This window comes from Artemia franciscana, chromosome 9, assembly GCF_032884065.1.
Source record: "Artemia franciscana chromosome 9, ASM3288406v1, whole genome shotgun sequence".
NCBI lineage: Eukaryota > Metazoa > Arthropoda > Branchiopoda > Anostraca > Artemiidae > Artemia > Artemia franciscana.
In genome coordinates, this window is record NC_088871.1 from 25,756,912 (window position 1) to 25,776,736 (window position 19,825).

Sequence of the window (19,825 nt, forward strand, 5' to 3'; positions counted from 1 at the left end):
TATTCACTTCCGTGGCCTTGCTGAAGTTTACTTTTGGGCAGTTTTATTTTGACTTTATATGATATTGACGATAAAAAACAGTCTTGGTACTTACGTGTTATAGTGACCACACCATCGAAGTGAAGTCAGATTAATCTTAATGAAATACATCGAAATTAGATGAAAATATAATAGTTTAGAAACAAAATTACGGAAAATACAAAAGAGAACTATAGAAAGCAGGGCGTATTATATTAAATACTTGACCAACTCTATATATTAAATATTTAATTAAAATATACATTCACAGTAGTTTATCTCACTGAGACAAAGTTTGTTATATCCCAATGCAGACAGAGAAACTGCTTTTACTCAGCTCAAGAACTTGACTGTGGTCGATATAACAAATAAGTACCTAGTCTCAAATAATAGGCAGTCCTCCTACCCAAAACCCAAGATATAATGGCGAATAACTTGAAAAAAACAATAGCCCCGGGTTCGCACTAGTACGAAATTCTGAACGCAACAAGAATTAATTTGCCAGAAATTCAATAGTTACAACGATTGTAAACCAAGGACAAGGACTATTTGTGAGTCCATTTGTAACAACTTTAGACCTTATGTCCGATACATTTCTACAAGATTGTTCATTATTTTATCATTTTATTGAATTCGTCCTGCTATATTATTTAGTTTGTTTTCAATTTTATGAATTTATTTTCGTTATTTTATTAGTTCCTGTAATTAAAATTCTGTATTTACGTTGCAGAGTAAACGAGCATACGGTAGGGTATTCAGACCTTTTTTTTCATATAACTGTTCGGTAACCGATTCAATATCTCTATTGATTATTATTTTCCAGCCCTGCTACCCAAGTTCTAGTGATTTTCGGCAAGAGCAATGTAAATCCTACGACAATATTCCATACCGCGGACAGCTAACAAATTGGATACCTCATATCAACAACGAAACACCATGCGCGTTGTACTGCCAATCAAAAGAAGGGTATATTGTCCGTCTGTCAGAAAAGGTCCATGACGGCACCCGATGTCGGGAGGGGGCCTTGGACCTCTGTATAGATGGTCAATGTATGGTAAGTAGTCAATAAATATTCGATTTTCACGCTTTATGTTGCTTTTCTATTTTAAGTTGGGTGACTTAATAGTCAGCTGCGGGCATTAGATAATACCCAACCATGATAGCAATCTTAGCCCTGTCAGTCTGTACAACATTATGCGTTTTAATGAATTTTCATTAAATTGGCTTGAATTAAATGTATGTAAGAAAGACTGGGAATAATGTTCCACACTGCAAAAGGCTCGAAGAATAGCGAAGTATCCCTTTTCTCATGAAATGTTTTTGGGCTGTTTCGAACATGTTCGACAACGGATAAAATGTCAGTTCTTTTAATCAGTAAAATAAATTGATGAGGATGATTGAAACAAAATATGATTCAACTGTGACAGGACTTTGCCGCAAAGAAGTCCCACGATTTAAAGCTTAACTGTTAAGTTGTTTAGTAAAAATTCTCTATCTAAACAGATCAAAACTAGCCAATCAGTTCATTCTTTAAAGAATCTTGATCGGCTCCATTCGTCAAAATTACTATGAAAAAAAAAAAAATATAGAGCTGTGCTGTTTGTAATGTTAAAATCCACCTCTGTGAAAGGTAAAATCTGATTAATAGTAAGTCTGATAACGGTAAAATCTCGGTATCAGTTATTTCTCATTATAAATAAGCCTTTGCATTTGGTAGACACAATCAGTTTGTTTAAATTCATCAACCTTACTCATTTTAATTGATTATTAAGTTGTACTTAACCAGTGACGCCAATTCACGAACATTTTGGGGGGCGAAATATATTTTTCAATATCTTGTCGCTTTTTCAATTTTTCCAATAAAATACCTAAAAGACATTTTTCAATGAAATGCCCCAAAGTAGACATACGGGGAATCTCCACCACCTAAAATTGACGCCACTGTATTCTACTCAACACGGTTCGTCAAAGAAGAGATAGCCTGGCTTACAATGACCAGTTTGGATCTTGATGAAAACTCCAAAAGGTAGACAATTTTAATTTACTCAAAGTATTCGCCAGTAACGAGAAAAGATGCAGGAAAATTTGGACTTTTTCAGTAAATTATAATTGAAAGTTTGGTCAAGCTTTGACCTGGCGTTTAACAATCGGTCATTTTTTGTCAGGTTTAACTTTATTTGCTTGTAGAAAAATTATTATTTGAAAAATAGCAAGTACCTAATAAGCACTTTTATTTGCAGCGAACATCTTAAATAAGAAATAGATACCATTTTTCTGTATAGATGCTATCCCTAGCTCTAAAACAGAGAATTAAGATGTTCAAGTAAAAAAAAAAAGAAGTACATGAATGCTTTTTCTGAAGCAGAAAGCTGTAAAACAGGGAAAAAAGTGTTGTGTGGGGGATTGTAATTCTAAAAAGACAAGGGTTTGACCAGTTTTTCTGTTAACAAACTAAAAAAAAAAAAAAAATTCAAATTTGAAATAATGCAATCTGGATATCAAGGGGATGGTATGAGATCAGTCGGAGAGCCCAAGGTTTAAGAGGGAACAACTTTCGGGAAATATATTTTCTTGTAACCATTTGTCTATTTCCAAACATGTGGCTGTTTTTATTTTTACTCGTTTAAAGTTTTAATTACGCCTATTTTTCTTCACTCTTGGTAGTTTTTTTTTTTTTCACAATTAACATCCTAACAGAAAGGCTTTCGACTCCGTGTATTCTCAAAATTAAGAACCTCCCGACTTATTGGGATACTGGCGAAATGGTTTTTCAAATTTGTTGAGGGAAATAAATGGAATAGCCTGTATTTACTCTTTTGAAAGTAAATTTATTAATAGAGAACTTTAAATGAGGCGTCTAAACCAAGTTTTGAGAATATGAGTTCCCGCATAAACTTCTGAGAAGTTGGATTTAATCTCGGGATTGGAGTTGTGTAAATTAAACAATTATTTTGCCTTTGCATTGCTCATTTAAACTCTAGGGGTTTGTCACTTTTTATTGAAGGTGTAGGTGATCAACATATCTACGCAAAGGCTTATGACATCTACAATTTCTTCAAAGAAAAATTATATTTTCATATATGTGTTCAGGACTTACCCAAAAGGGGTTGCTATCGTCACAGCGATAGCTGCAACCAAAGGACGAAACACGAATCCATATTAATCAAAAGTTTAAAGCACGTTTAAAAAATTGTCCAGTGAGAAAAAGTGCCATTTATTGCTGATTTAAGAACGGTATCTATTCTTTCCATTAGTCTTAAGAGTAAAAGTTTATTACAAAAACTAATTTGTGAGGAATTTGAAAAACTGGCCGAAACTCCTCGAAAATGATCGAGTGTATATTATTGAAATTACCATTGCTGAAAACCCCGCAAAAGAAAATTTCCGCCCCCACCTTGAGTAACAAGGGAAATCACTTGTTTCCGTGAGTAGCATTAATGTGTCTTCTTTTTTTCGTCATGGTGAGTGGGGAAATGGAGCACAATAGAGAGCTGTTCAACGACTCATTTGAAAGGAAATTACAATGTCTATGTCTTTTTTTTCCAAATAACCAAATAAAATTTTTGAATAATTGCAATTTTTTACACAAAAACAATCTTCACATAAAAGATGACGTATAACGTCGTACATCTTAGGCCACATTGATGAATGGCATCGTAGAGAAATTTGTAATTACAGTGCGTAAAAACGATGTGGCAGAATTTGCAATGACGCCACATAAGAATATGAAAGGATGACAGGTCATACCGCCTCAAATGTTAAGGTTGGTTATAGCTTAAAGGGCGGCTTGGGCAAAAGTGGTGACAACGCAGTTGGTTCTTTGCTAGTTCCATTTAAGAAAAGGCCAAAGGTTTTCCCCTGTGTGTGATATATATATCTGATTCTAAACTTGAATTCAGAGCTTTCCTTTTCGTCCCAAGACGCGCTCCATCTGACCTGTTTGATTTCAGGGAAGAAGAAAAACATTTTATTTGTAAGTATGTCTGCATTTCCGTAATTTTTTAATCATTGGAAAAGTAATCTTAGTGCTAGCTTCGCTTTTCTAAATCGAAGGCCATAACAAGGAGATTCGTATTCAGTTCAAAAAATATTTATATATTGGGTCTTCATTGTCTCGTTAGTCTTTTGTTATTATAGTATTTAGTTCAGAAAGGAAATATTATACCAAGGCTACAGATAGAGATAAACTAATGGATGCCGCATCAGACTGTATTTTCTAGAAAAATGGCTCATGGGAAAGGGGTAAATACATGCTTAGACGGGCGGGAGTTATGGTGCGTGGGTCAGTTTGATGTTATTCCCTACACTATAGGACGCATGAAAATATTCATGCTTTTACAAATGCTTCAAAAAAGGAGACCGTAGGAAATGTTGCCATTTAAAAATAATTTTAAAATCAAATTATTTAGATTAAACAAAGAAATTTTAAATTTTTAGTTAATCCTTGAGCTCACTGGCGCCAACGGAGGGGTTAGAGTAAAACTCCCCTTGATATTTCGGCCCGCCAGAGATTTTGAAAATATCTCTTTGGTATTTTCATTAAAAAATACCCTTTTTGAAATATACCGTATTTATGCTGAATACATTGCAAAATATAATCCCCCCCCAGATTTTGAAACATACATTCTGACCCCCCTCCCCCGAGTATTTTCGTAAAAAGCTCCACTCCTTGAGCTTTGGCTAAATTGTCGTTACTAAGTTGATACACTTCAAATTCGTGAGTTTTTGGAAGAGTAAATGAAGACTTGACAAAGATCCGCATAGTTAGTATTTATTCATAAAATTTCTCGCAGTTTCTTCTCGAAATTTTATCGGTTCGTGGACCATTGACTGAGGAATAAGGTAAGTAAACCGGAAAAAGCTCACTAGTTCGAAATCATTTGACTACATTTGATTTTATTATTTTCTTTATGACTTTCAAATGCTTAATCTTGTTAAAAGTGTTAATAAGACTTACTTAAGAAAGAATAGTATTATTCCTCTGGTTTAGTAACTTGGGGTGATGTTGGGCATTAAAAAAAAGGTTTTGGACAGGCGAGGAAGTTGTATAATAAAAAAACAACTTTCAGCTGTCAGACCTACTTGTTGTGACTATCCTTATAAATGTTTTCTTTATTTGGTATACAGTTCTTTCTTTAGCTAAAGTTGTCACTTTTTTCATTTTTATGGCTCCCTTTTGAAAACTTGTTTTGCCAGTGTTATTTTAATTATCTCTTTTTATTAAAGAAGGCTCCTTTCCTAGTTTAGATCGGTCTTTAATGCAAACATGTCTGCTTTAGATTATTCAGAAGCTTTACATGAACACAAGAAAACCCGATTATTTTGGAAAGATATTGAAACCCTTTGCAATACTTTAAATTGCTAGACCCTTGTACAGGAATATGTTATATTGATGTCTTGTAGGTAAAATGAGAATTGCTGTAAAAGTAAAAGATGGAAAAAACTTATCGTTTCAGGGGAAAGACGTAGTTTCACGATGCTGGCACAATGTATTGTTTTTTTTTTTTTTTTTTTTTCAGACCAGGACACTTCGTATAAAAGGAGTTCTCGTATCAAATTCAAAAGGGGCTCATTTGATTAGAATTTTAAGTTCCAGTGCCATTTTTAGTAGTCGAAAGTGTATGTGGGGCAACCAGCCCGTTTCCCTACGCCCATTGTTTCCCCAAATACGTCCATTCAAAAATTCGAGATGACCATTTTGTTCAGTGTAGTTGAAAGGTCCAGTCATTATGCCTTTGAGGATGACAAATAAAGTTCGGAGGGGGCTCATTGGATTGGAAACAAGAAGTTCTAGTGCCCTTTTTATGAGTCACAAGTGATCAAAGGGCAATTAGCCCCCCAACCACGTCATCTTTTCCCCAAATGCGTCTGATAGAAATTTTGAGATAGCCAGTTTGTTTAAAATAGTCTTAAGATCGTATAACAAGGCCTTCAGGGTTGAAACCACCCTTCAGAACCTGGGGGAAAGGGTTATAAGTTGTGTCCCGGGGATATATAAGGTGTTTATGGAGCGGTAGTCTTATAAACTTCAGATACTTAATAAATCAAAAGTGTTAAGAATTAAGGAATCAATATCAGGGTATGTACATTAAACTGACAAAGCACATTCATTTATATTTTGTTCAGTAAAGTGTAAATTATGTTCTGGTTTTGAGATGGCATGGGGTTTGTCCCCATGCCATCATGTTATTTCCGCATCAATTAACTCATGTTAATTTCTGCTTGTTTTGAGTCTGACTCGGTTATTTATTGGAATTTCTGTTCGTTTTGGGTTTATTCTATTTGTTGATGGTGATTTCTGGTAGTTTTACGCTTGGTAGATTATTTTATTTTATATCTGCTCATTTTTGGTTGAATGGAGTTCTTTACTTTTCTTCGAAAAACCTATTTTGTAGCAGAAGATTTTTTTTAGTTAATCAGGGTTAACCAGTTAACCAGGTTAACCAGTGTATTGCCAAGCTCTAGTTTCGAATCGCCTCTTTTGGAAGATTATTTAAAAACAAAAACAAAAATCATTGCTTCGCAGATTACACAAGGTATATTTACAAAACTAGCTTACATAAAATGATTAGTGACATTTTCCACCGTAGAATTCTTCCAATACCTGTAGAATTCTATCACCCGGCGAAACATTTTCGGCCATGGAGATTATAACCGTGTGATTACAATGTTTTGCGGGACAAAATGACAGACAATGCCACTTTTCTATGAAGCGATATCTTTCGTTGGGGTTGCCCCCTTAGGGGCTACCTGGTAATGCACGAGCTCTTTGCCTAACAACCGAAATCTCTTAAGAAGGGCATCATCTTCTGACGATTTATCAAAGACCATGGTAGTCAATGCAACGTTCCTGTTGATCAGAATACGATTTATGACTAAACTTGGAAATCACTGCAGCATTCACATCGTGCTTTAGAGCCGTTTTTCAAGACAGGGACCTCAAAAACTCTTTTTTGGGGTTTAGACCTTGACAAATTGCCTAGCTATCATAGAATTCGCGAACCCTTGCATTTGAACCTTCTTTGGAGGAAAATTGATGTTTTGCGGCACAATTTGGCAGAAAATACCATCTTGCTATGATTTCTAAGTTTTGTAGAGGTGCGCTAAAAAATTCTTACTTAGGGTGCTAGACGAAGCAAAAGCGGTTGCTTCTCCTCAAATGTCCATTTTCTGGCATTTTGACAATCTTTAGGAAAAAAGTTGTCTTCCTTCGTCTTTTCTTGCGAAAACTTTTGTGGAGCTGGGTGCCAAACAATAGTTTGTCCAGAGAGCCAACAACCACTGGGCCAGGTCTAGATGTAGTACAGCTAAAGAAAAAAACGTGCCCTTAAAGGAGGCCCAAGACGGTCAATCATTTTGATCAAAAGCTTCCGTCAATCGACTGACGTGTTCTTCAATCAACTTTCAATCGACCCATCAGTCAACCCTTCAGTCTTGACCAAAGCTAATTTCAAGTTTAATTCTGACTGACGGCCAGATTTTTAGTTTCAGTTCAGAGTCGGGTAGTGAAGCGTCTACCGTGTGTGAAATGCAGTCTAATGCTGATTTGGCTTTTTTTGCTTGTACTTTGGTTGCGCTCAAACAAAAAGAAAATAAGAAACGTCTTTGAGAAGGTTGTGGGATGTCATCTGCTGACGCTACAGACTTCTTTTTATGCTCGATCGCCTTGTACTTGTGGTTGCAATTTGTTCTTAAAATATTGATTTTCTTTTTTAGTTCGGAAACCGTAAATCTGGTGACTAACGCAATGCTTGAACAAAACTAGTCTAGACGGTCTATCACCTTCGTCAACTGCTTGAATCATTCAAACTTTCTATCAGTCACCACCAACACTTAACCCAAGGTTCAAACAGGTCCCTAGACGGTCAGTCATGCTTGAATCAACCGATTGACCGAAGCTTTGATCGAAATGACTGACCATCTCAGGTCTCCTTAAAAGCAAGGGTTCATAATGAATCAGTGACTGTCCTCCATCTACTCTTCTTTCCACTCGTTTCCTTGTGAGGAGCTCTTGCTTATCACGCAACTGTTTGATAAGGCGGAAATATAAGCGCGTAGGTTATTCCATATACCAAAAGAAGAAAATAGTTTGAGCAGAGTAATATCTTGAACGGCGACCGTCTCCTCAAGACAGCTATTCTGTAAAAACTATCTGAGATTCCTTAAATCGGAGGTTCAACAGATGCATAAATTTTAATGACTAAATTGGGTAAAGGCTCTGTGGCATATTGGACCTGTGATGTGCTAAGCACCCGAAATATGTTGTGGATTAGAAAAAGAAATGCTGGTACTTATGCGTTGTCCACTTGGAGATAATCAGCTTAGCCTGAGCGAGATAAAATACTATGCAGATATATTTGAATTAAAAATTTATGGTGTAAAGGCGGTTGGTTAAGTATTTACTATAATGGGTTCTGGGCTGCCTGCTTTCCATAATTCTCTGTTGTAGTTTCCATAACTTTGTTACTGAAGTATTATATTTTCATCATATTTTGGTATGTTTCATTAGGATTAACCTAATTTTACTTCTTTGATGTGGTCGCTATAATACGAAAGTACCGAAATACTGCCAATTTTTGTTATTTAGGTATCTCTTGAAAGTTCTTGCCTTTTCTACAGATTTGTTATTTCTAATTGCTCTAGCTTTTTTAGGACTACAAAATATGAATAGTTATAGCGCTGTTGTAGAGATAGCTATCAAGAATCCATGCTGGACTCCACTACCTGTCAATACTCTTTTGTCAGCCAGAATTGAACAACTTTCTCAATTATCATTTTCCCAAATTACAAGCCATGATTCAACTTAAATCTGTCAATGAATGCTTCTGAAAAATTCCTCCGACATAATTCAAGTGTTTATCCCAAATTGGTCTGTTGTCTGTTATTGTTAAATCATTGAGAATTTTGACGCGTCATCTTATGGCCAAGATGATTATTAATGGCTAGATAACGCGTTGCGATGACAAATCTTGATAAGCTTTTTGGGATGTTTCAACTTGACATACAGGAAGATATGGGAACAGTTGGTTGAGTATGTGAGTTTCAAAATGATTATGTAAACCTGAATCTTCCTCCCAGTAATTTGATTTCCTAACTGTGTCAGGATTGAATATTAAATAAAAGCAATAAAAACAGCAAAAATATTAAGAAAAAGGAAAGGCAGATCGTTTGACAATTTGAAAGTTCGGAAGTCTAGTTAAATGATAAGTGTTGACTGCACCGCTAGTTGTTACAGTGCGAGACCCATTGATTTGAGTTATCAAAAGTTGATGTAGATTTTTTCTGTTTCAATTGGTAATCAAACTTAAGTCATACCTTGCATAACCTACTAAATCTTGATGTTACTTTATTGATATTCGTTATTCACAACGTTTCTTGGTGAAAAGGATATCTCTAATAGTTCCCTAGTTGTAAATTATTCCGTATCCCTAAGGATCCCTAACCCTAAGGATAGGAAACTGATAATTGACCCAGATAGGACACTTTTCAGTGCCTTTGGTGAATTTTTAGTGCTAGGCTGCTTGAATCTTTGAGAAGTATGTTATAAACAACTGTTAGCCTAGCATTATACTCAGCAAAAATATCATATTAGAAAAAAATAAAATTGATTTCACTTTGTTGACAGTGAAATATTTCAGTGCACTACTCTTCTGATTTCTGTCAAACATTTTTCTCCGCGTTCCGGTAGATGTGTAAAATAATTTTCCCCCATTTGTATTGAAGTACTTTTAGTTACCTCTACAACGTCAGGCAAAGGAGTATGAATCTTCACAAATCTTGTTCTTCTTTAGATTCGAGTGCCACTGGAAAAATTGTCATGTTTCCGAGACATTGAGAGTTAGGTCTGCATCGATAACTTTGTCTCACTTGACACGCAAAAAAATGTATTTTATAGGTTTTTAGTATCAGGAAAATCGATAGAGGTTGCCGAAAAAGTGTGTGCTCGAAGTAAACGGCATTATTGCCATGATCTAAAATAGGCTGCTAAAGATGACGTTTTCAACACCGAAGTCTGGCCCATTCTTGACATTTGGAGTATTTTCAAAAAGAGAAATAAAAAAGGAAATGTTTATTTTAAACAAAAAGTTTATACAAAAAATTGTTTTAAATTAAATATGGCGTATGTATATTAATGTTTGTTCCAAAAATATTTCTTCAACTTCAGTGTCATAAATAAAAAAGTGTATTATTCCTAATTTTTTATCAACATTGCCTCTAAAGATTACTTACAAAAAGACGCTAAAGAAATAGTGTTGAACTATCTTTCGAAAACTCTAATAACGATCTACTCTGAATTAAAAGAAACAAAGTCTCTAAGCTCAGTACTGACTACAAGTACGTATAGAAATGCGTGTATTCTTATAGGAAACGTTTCCTTAAAGTTTTCTTTTTATCAAACAGTTCGTGGTAGCGAACTGTAGTAAGGAGCGACCCGGCTCAATAGTAATCAAAACTCTAAAAAGTTGAATTTTGATATCAATAGCTACATCAAAAGAATCGCATTTTAATGCTGATTTTAAATATATAAGTTTCATCAAGTTTAGTCTTACCCATCAAAAATTACGAGCCTGAGAAAATTTGCCTTATTTAGGAAAATAGGGGAAAACACCCCTTAAAAGTCGTAAAATCTTAACGAAAATGACACCATTAGATTAAGCGTATCAGAGAACCCTACTGTAGAAGTTTCAAGCTCCTATCTACAAAAATTTGGAATTTTGCATTTTTTGCCAGAAGACAAATCACGGGTGCGTGTTTATTTGTTTGTTTTTTTTTTCTTTTTCCCAGGGGTCATCGTATCGACCAAGTGGTCCTAGAATGTCGCAAGAGGGCTCATTCTAACGGAAATGAGTTCCCAAAGTTCTAGTGCCCTTTTTAAGTGACCAAAAAAATTGGAGGGCATCTAGGCCCCCTCCCACGCTCATTTTTCCCAAAGTAAACGGATCAAAATTTTGAGATAGCCATTTTGTTCAGCATAGTCGAAAACCATAATAACTATGTCTTTAGGGATGACGTACTCCCCCACAATCCCTGGGGGAGGGGCTGCAAGTTACAAACTTTGACCAGTGTTTACATATAGTAATGGTTATTGAGAAGTGTACAGACGTTTTCAGGGGGATTTTATTTTGTTTGGGAGTGGGGCTGAGGGGAGGGGGCCATGTTGTAGGATCTTTCCTTGGAGGAATCTGTCATGGGGGAAGAAAAATTCAATGGAAAGGGCGCTGGATTTTCTAGCATTACTATAAGAAAACCATGAAAAATAAACATGAAAACGTTTTTTCAAATGAAAGGAAGGAGTAACATTGAAACTTAAAACGAACAGAGATTATTACGCATATGAGGGGTTTTAAAAATACTTTAGCATAAAGAGAGAGGTATTTAGGAGGAGATAAATACCTCGCTCTTTATGCTAAAGTATTTTTTTGTAATTTCAACTATTTATTCTACGGCCTTTCTGATTCAAGGGTCATTCTTAAAGAATTGGGACAAAACTTAGGATTTAGTGTAAAAAGCGAGGTATTAACGAGGGTACAAACCCCCTCGTATACATAATAAAAATATAAGATTATGAAAGTTTGTTACGTAAGTTAATTCTTAAGTTACGTATATTTTTTACTAATAAAAACGTTCGTTAAAAATTAAAAGTTCTAGTTGCCTTTTTAAGCAACCGAAAAATTGGAGGGCAGCTAGGCCTCCTTCTCCACCCCTTATTTCTCAAAATCGCCTGATTAAAACTAAGAGAAAGCTATTTATCCAAAAAAGGGAATTAATATACAAATTTCATTTTAATGATTTATGTGCGGAGAGCCAAAACCAAACATGCATTAATTAAAAAATGTTCAGAAATTAAATAAAAAAAAATAATTTTTTTAGCTGAAAGTAAGGAGCGACATTAAAACTTAAAACGAACAGAAATTACTCCGTATATGAAATGAGTTGTCCCCTCCGCAATCCCTCGCTCTTTACGCTTAAGTTTGACTCTTTACCACAATTCTACTTTTTAAAACAATTAAAAGCTTTAGCGTAAAGAGCGAGGAATTGCGGAGGGGACAACCCATTTCATATACGGAATAATTTCTGTTCGTTTTATGTTTTAATGTCTCTCCTTACTTTCAGCAAAAAAAATTAGTTTTTTTTATTTAATTTCATTAAAGAGTAACTCCTGTCTTGATGTTAATATAAAAATACAAAATATTTCGTAAAGTTTACGATGGAAAATATAGGACGTAAAAGGAACTAGCAAAGGAAGGTTATTAATATATGTATTACGACATCAGCATAAACTATGGGCTAGAATTTATTTCCAGTATATTAAACTTTAAATGGATAGGTGAATTAATAGACGGTTATAAACAAGAAAGACAAATTATTGCTGCCGTTTGTCACTTCGCTCAAACTTTCGAGAGATCGACGAACTTTTGCGAAGTTTTTCTTTCGAACTTATGACAGCAAACGTGGCCAAAACTCGGACAGTTTCTAAAGAGAGAATTTTGATTATTGTCACCAGCTTGCAGGTATGGATATGACCATTGGTATACTTTTGAATTTGGTTGCCTGTAGGGGATTCAAAAAACTCAAACTGAGGGGGGGGGATAAAGTCTATTGAAACCTGAGCTTGTTATAAAATTAAAGCTTTACCGGGACCAAAAAGAAGATGTAAAATATTAAATATTATTGCTCGAAAAACCCTTTCGAAAAACACAGAACTAAGCAATGAGTGGAGGCTTCGATCAACTTGGTAAATTGTATCTCAGAACCTGTTGCCCAATCAAACAGTTCGTGGTAACGAACTGTAGTAAGGAGCGACCCGGCTCAATAGTAACCGAAACTCTAAAAAATGGAATTTTGATACCGATAGTTACAGCAAAAGAATCGCATTTTAATGCTGATTTTAAATATATAAGTTTCATCAAGATCAGTTATACCCATCAAAAGTTAAGAGCCTGAGAAAATTTGCCTCATTTTAGAAAATAGGGGGAAACACCCCCTAAAAGTCATACAATCTTAACGAAAATCACACCATCAAATTCAGCATATCAGAGAACCTTATTGTAGAAGTTTCAAGCGCCTATCTACAAAAATGTGGAATTTCGCATTTTTGCCAGAAGACAGATCACGGATGCGTGTTTGTTTGTGTTTTTTTCCCAGGGGTGATCGTATCGACCGAGTGGTCCTGGAATGTCGCGAGGGTGCTCATTCTAACGGAAATTAAAAGTTCTAGTGCCCTTTTTAAGTGACCGAAAAAATCGGAGGGCACCTAGGCCATCTCCCACGCTCATTTTTTCCCAAATGTCACCGGATCAAAAAAATTCTTTGATAGCCATTTTATTCACCATAGTCGAAAAACCTAATAACTATGTCTTTAGGGACGACTTACTCCCCCGAAGTCCCCGTGGGAGGGGCTGCAAGTTACAAACTTGGACCTGTGTTTCCATATAGTGATGGTTACTGGGAAGTGTACAGACGTTTTCAGGGGGATTTATTTGGTTTAGGGGGAAGAGTTGAGGGGTGGGGTTACGTGGGAGGATATTTCCATGGAGGAACTTCTCATGTGGGAAGAAAATTTCAATGAAGGGGGCGCAGGATTTTCTAGCATTATTTGAAAAAACAATGAACAAATAAATATGAAAAGTTTTTTCTACTGAAAGTAAGGAGCAGCATTAAAACTTAAAACGAACAAAAATTATTACACATATGAGGGGTTTACCTCCTCGTTATACCTCACTCATTACGCTAAAGTATTTTTAGCAATTTCAACTATTTATTCTACGGCCTTTGTGATTCAGAGGTCATTCTTAAGGAATTGGAACATTTAAGCTTTGATGTAAAGAGCGAGATATCGACGAGGGTTGAATCCCGTCATATATGCAATAAAAACATACAAATATAGAAGTTCGTTACGTAAGTTAATTCGTAAGTTACGTATAATTTTTACCAATGAAAACTGTAAAAAATTAAAAGTTCTAGTTGCCTTTTTAAGTAATCAAAAAATCGGACGGGAACTAGGCCTCCTCTCTCACTCCTTGTTTCTCAAAATCTTCCGATTAATTGCAATTAATTAATATGCAAATTTTGTTTTAATTATTTATGTGCGGAAAGCCAAGATCAAAACATGCATTAACTCAAAAACGTCCAGAAATTAAATAAAAGAAAAGTTTTTTGAAATGAAAGTAAGGAGCAACATTAAAACTTAAAACGAACAGAAATTACTCCGTATGTGAAAGGGGCTTTTCCTCCTTAACGCCCCGCTCTTTACGCTAAAGTTTCTTACTGTTTTAAGTAGTAGGGTTAAAACAAAGAGTCAAACTTTAGCGTAAAGAGCGAGCGTTGAGGAGGAAAAGCCCCTTTCATATACGGAGTAATTTCTGTTCGTTTTAAGTTTTAATGTTGCTCCTTACTTTCATTAAAAAAAAACTTGTTTTTTTTAGTTAATTCTGTAAAGGTACCGAAGATAAAATCTATATTTGTTATTTTTTGGAGAAAAAAAAATCTCCACTTCTTTGCATGGCTTCTCTTTCGCTTCCTTGTAACATAGTCGTTCGTGCTAAAGTGAACTAAACTATACCAACTAATAATTTTAATTAGACATTACTTTCAAATATGGAGGCTGTGCTGCTGCCAATGCAAAATTGATATGGCTTATTAGTGTCATAACGAATTCGTAATATGTACTTTTAGTGATAGCAATACCAGTAGGAGTATTTTCCATGGTGCATAGGAAGCGCTTGTAATGAACTTGAGACCAAAATCAGCTTTCATTGTTGTTTTATCAGAAATCTTATGGCCTTTGAAACCGCGAAAAAAGGAGCTACTTAATACGAACTTTGTAAATTTGGTCCGCGTGATTTTATTACTTTGGTTTTGCCAAAACTGACCCTAAGAAGTAAGTAAAATATGCCAGACTAGGCACGTATGTATATTTTTTATGGGGAAAGGACTTATAAAAATGAAACTGACATTGCTCTTGCTGTTGAAAAATGTGAAATTTTAAATAGCAGCCAAGACAAGGCCTACCTGTGATGCCGGATTGCCTGTGCCGTTAAGAAAAGCGCATTTCAGCCGACGATGAAACTAATGTCCTAATTAAACTGAATACATCTTTCTCTGAAAATAGTTCAGTTTCTTTCTGGAGAGGCTTGGAATAATCTAGTAGAAAGAAAGGATGCAACGTTAATGAAAGTTACACAATGAGACTCAACATATCCGAGAACCCGAGAGCAGAGGTTTCAAGTTCCTGTTACAGTTTTTCCCCCAACAAGCATGGTCATGGATGTGTTTTTTTATGTTCAGGGGCCATTTTATTGAATCTGTGGTCATAAATTATTATATGTGGAATCAGATTTAAAGTTCTGCCGCCTGTTATGTAGTAAAATATATCACATTTGAGCATAGTAAGAATATCTATCGCTTTTTGCCTAAAAACAGTGATTTAACCCGAATAAGGCCAAAATGCTATCAAGCGAAGATTTTGTCATTTATAATCGGCTTAGAACTTTCATATGATTTCATTTATTTATTCATTCATGACCTCGTTGATAATTTGTGTTCTTTTTAAGTTTGAATTATTGTGCGACTTTCTTTCTGTTCTTTGCCTCTTTTCTTGAACAATGGCTCTTTTATTTTCTTTGAAAGTGTCTTTTCTTGAAAACAAAGACGAATTATTGAATTATTATATGGTTGTTTGTGCAATAATGTTTTAAAAATAGTCGTACTATAACATTTTTCTATAGAATGAGCCCTCTTGCAAGAGTCTAGGACCACTGGGTCGATACGATCACCCCTGGAAAAAAAACAACAACAACAAAAAACAAAACAAACAAACAAATAAACACGCATCCGTGATCAGCCATCTGGCAAAAACTAAAAAATTCCACATTTTGTAGATAGGAGCTTAAAACTTCTACAATAGTGTTCTCTGATACGCTGAATCTGATGGTGTGATTTTCGTTAAGATTCTATAACTCTTAGGGGTTGTTTCCCCCTATTTTCTAAAATAAAGCAAATTTTCTCAGGCTCGTAACTTTTGATGGGTAAGATTAAACTTGATGAAACTTATATATTTAAAATCAGCATTAATTGCGATTCTTTTGATGTAGCTATTGGTATCAAGATTCCATTTTTTAGAGTTTTGGTTACCATTGAGTCGGGTCGCTCCTTGCTGCAGTTCGTTACCACGAACTGTTTGAAAACGAACAAAAATTATTGCTTCACAATCTATCCAACAAATATCAATAAAGCTAGTACAAATAAACCAAATAATCGTATTTCCCTATGTTTGTAGGATTATAGAAAACTATGGCTTTATTGAAAAAACAGAAACCAAGTATAAAAAACAAGAATATTGATTTATTAGTTAAAAGTGAGTACGTAGCATGACAACAACAAACTGATCTATAAAGCTTTTCATAGTCTTACACCAGCTGTGATATCAGTAACTTTCAGTATACAATTAAAATTATCTTAAAAACACAAGCATAAAAATAAACAATTTTAATTACCGCGAAGTCACTGAACAGCATACAGAAATATTGGATTGATTTATCAGGTATCATTTTGGTCTCACCAGCTATAATACCAATAGTGAGTAACAAACAATATTAAATTGTAAGAAATACACTTTAGTATTACTCAAAGTGCTTTATCTCAATACTGTAAAAGTGGCCTTAATCGGTTTTCTTTTACTGTGCCAAAATTCCTATATCGTTGTGTGTTTTTAGTACAGCGTTAGTTTTCTATAATCCTACAAACATAAGGAAATGTGATTATTTGGTTTATTTGTTCTAGCTTTATTGATATATGCTAGATAGACTGTGAAGTAATAATTTTTGTTCGTTTTAAGTTTCAACTTAGCTCTTACTTCCCTCAAAAATTTCAGTTTAAGAAAAATTAATCTTTGCCCGTTTTTTATTTAAATTTAATGCAGAAGCAACACTGCAATGATCTTTTTAATTTTTGAAGGGGGGGGGCAACACCCTCATATACGGAATAATATATGTTCGTTTTAAGGCTTAATTTCGCTCCTTACTTTCAGTTGAAAAAATTTATTTAATTTCTGATCGTTTTTCAAATAATGCCGAGAAATCCATGCTACACAAAAAGGTGTACACGATTTTTGAAGGTCGGCAGCCTCGACAGTTAGGAAAGAGTAACTATTTTCCTGAAGAAGATTTTTAATGTTCTCAAAACCTAAGCAAAATTTTGGTAGGTCTAACCTATTTCACTAAACATCTCCCCCTTCCCCCTGATAAACACAAAAAACATTAGACATACAGGTGTAGAATAGCAACGAACAAGAAAAAGTTGGGAAGTAACCTGACAACGAGAAAAATATCACAGAAAAAAAAAACATAAAGAAAGAAAACGATCAAAAATGGGGTTTTCAAAGGCCAAGTGAAATTACTGAAAAAAACACAGAAATCGAATATTTCGATAGAACAACCGCCTCTCTTCTTTATTGCGAACAAAATAATATGATCAAGGAAAAAACAAAATCCAAAAAACAAGCGCGGAAAGTACAACAAAACCAAAGAAAAAACCACAAAAAAGTTAAATACAATTCAGTAAAATACTAAGCATTAAAATCAAATACCTAACAAACAATAAAGTGAGTTATTCGCCAATATCCGCGATTTCCACAAAAGCCATCGACAGATACTACCGAACAACTGATAAATAAAAGAAAAAAATTCATTCACTCAAACAAACGAAGCAGCAATTGAAGAAGTTGGAGAACTAGGTCTCATGATTTTTGATTTTAACCATTGCATTTCTTGCGGATACCCTTTGAAGACCTACGGGGTTGATGATATATATGATTATGTGATTGGGGAAGTGGTTCAATTTTTATTTCAGAGATTACTAAAGTATCGGCTTCTCTTTTGAGAAAAGTGAAATACGACTCATTTATTCTTAAATCACCTGAATCTCTGTTCAAGGCTAGACCTAAATGTTGGTATTTGTAAACTTCAACAGCTTCTCTGTAGTGCTGGACAATACCTTTGTCATACGGAATTAGGCTAGTAATCCCTGAATAAATGTGATTAGAGAAATTTGTTGAGAAATTAGCTCGTAAATGAGTCATATTTCGTTTTTTTTCAAAAGAGAAGCCGATACTTCAGTAATCCCTGAAATAAACGTTGAACCACTTCCCCGATTACATAATCAAATACATCATTAACCCTTTAGGTCTCAAAGGGTATCCACAAGAAATGCAATGGTTAAAATAAAAAATCAGGTGACCTAGTTCTCCAATTTATTCAATTGCTGCTTCGTTTGTTTGAGTAAATGAATTTTTCTTTTATTTATCAGTTGTTCGGTTGCATCCGTCGATGGCAGTTCATATTTGTTTGGATTTTGTGCAAATCGCGGGTATTGGCGAATAACTCACTTTATTGATTGTTAGGTCTTTGATTTTAATTCTTTAAATTTTTGGTCTTTTATTGAATTTTATTTAATTTTTTGGTGTTTTTTTTTTGGTTTTGTTGTACTTTCCGCGCTTGTTTTTTGGTTTTTATGGCACTTGGTATTAACCAAGTGACATTTAGCAATCGCAAATTCTGTCGGTCCCGGTTTTGCTACTTTAGGCACTTCCAGGTAAGCTAGGCGGATGAAATTTGGCATGCGTATCAGGGACCGGACCAGATTAAATTAAAAATATTCGTTTTTCCGATTTGACCATCTGGGGGGGGGGGAGTGGGAGGCCCGTTAATTCGGAAAATATAGAAAAATTGAAGTATTTTTAACTTACGAACGGTTGATCAGATATTAATGAAATTTGATGTTTGGAAGGATATCGTGTCTCAGAGCTGTTATTTTAAATCCCGACCAGATCTGGTTACATTGGGGGGGGAATAGGAAGGGGGAAATCTAAAATCTTGGAAAACACTTAGAGTGGAGGGATCGGGATGAAACTTGGTGGGAAAAATAAACACACGTCCTAGATACATGATTGACATAACTGGAACGGATCCGCTCTTTTTGGGGTAGTTGGGTGGGGGTTAATTTTGAAAAATTAGGAAAAATGAGGTATTTTTAACTTACGAACGGCTCATTGGATCTCAATGAAATTTCATATTTAGAAGGATATCGTGTCTCAGAGCTCTCATTTTAAATTCCGACCAGATCTGGTGACATTGAGGGGGAGTTGGGAGGGGAAACCTAAAATCTTGGAAAACACTTAGAGTGGAGGGATCGGGATGAAACTTGGTGTGAAAAATAAGCACAAGTCCTAGATAAATGATTGACATAACCGGAACGGATCCGCTCTCTTTGGGGTAGCTGGGGAGGGGGGTTAATTCTGGAAAATTAGAAAAAATGAGGTATTTTTATTTTACGAACGGGTGATCGGATCTCAATGAAATGTGATATTTAGAAGGATATCGTGTCTCAAAGCTCTTATTTTAAATCCCGACCGGATCTGGTGACATTGGGGTGGGAGAACCTAAAATCATGGAAAACGCATAGATTGGAGGGATCGGGATGAACTTTGGTGAGGAAAATAAGCAAAAGTCTTAGATACGTGATTTAAATAATTGGAACGGATCCACTCTATTAGGGGAGGGAGTTAATTCTGAATAATTAGAAAAAATGACGTATTTTTAACTTACGAAAGAGTGATCAGATCTTCATGAAATTTCATATTTAGAAGGACCTCGTAACTAAGATCTCTTATTTTAAATCTCAACCGGATCCAGCGTCATTGGGGGGGGGGGGTTGGGGACCGGAAACCCTAGAAAAGACTTAAAGCAGAGAGATCAGGATGAAACTGGATGGGAAGAATAAAAACCTGTCTAAGACACGTGACTGACAT

The 19,825-nt window shown here is 35.1% G+C and overlaps 1 protein-coding gene across 4 annotated transcripts in view; it reads left to right on the forward strand.

Annotated features, from left to right (window-relative positions):
* LOC136031200 (protein madd-4-like) overlaps window positions 1-19,825 on the forward strand; it is a 369,461-nt gene that overhangs the window by 72,657 nt on the left and 276,979 nt on the right. For all 4 annotated transcript variants that reach the window (XM_065710561.1, XM_065710563.1, XM_065710562.1 and 1 more), the window contains exon 4: window positions 842-1,072. In XM_065710561.1, the coding sequence (XP_065566633.1) occupies window positions 842-1,072 (231 nt within the window). The remainder of the gene's footprint in view (window positions 1-841; window positions 1,073-19,825) is intronic.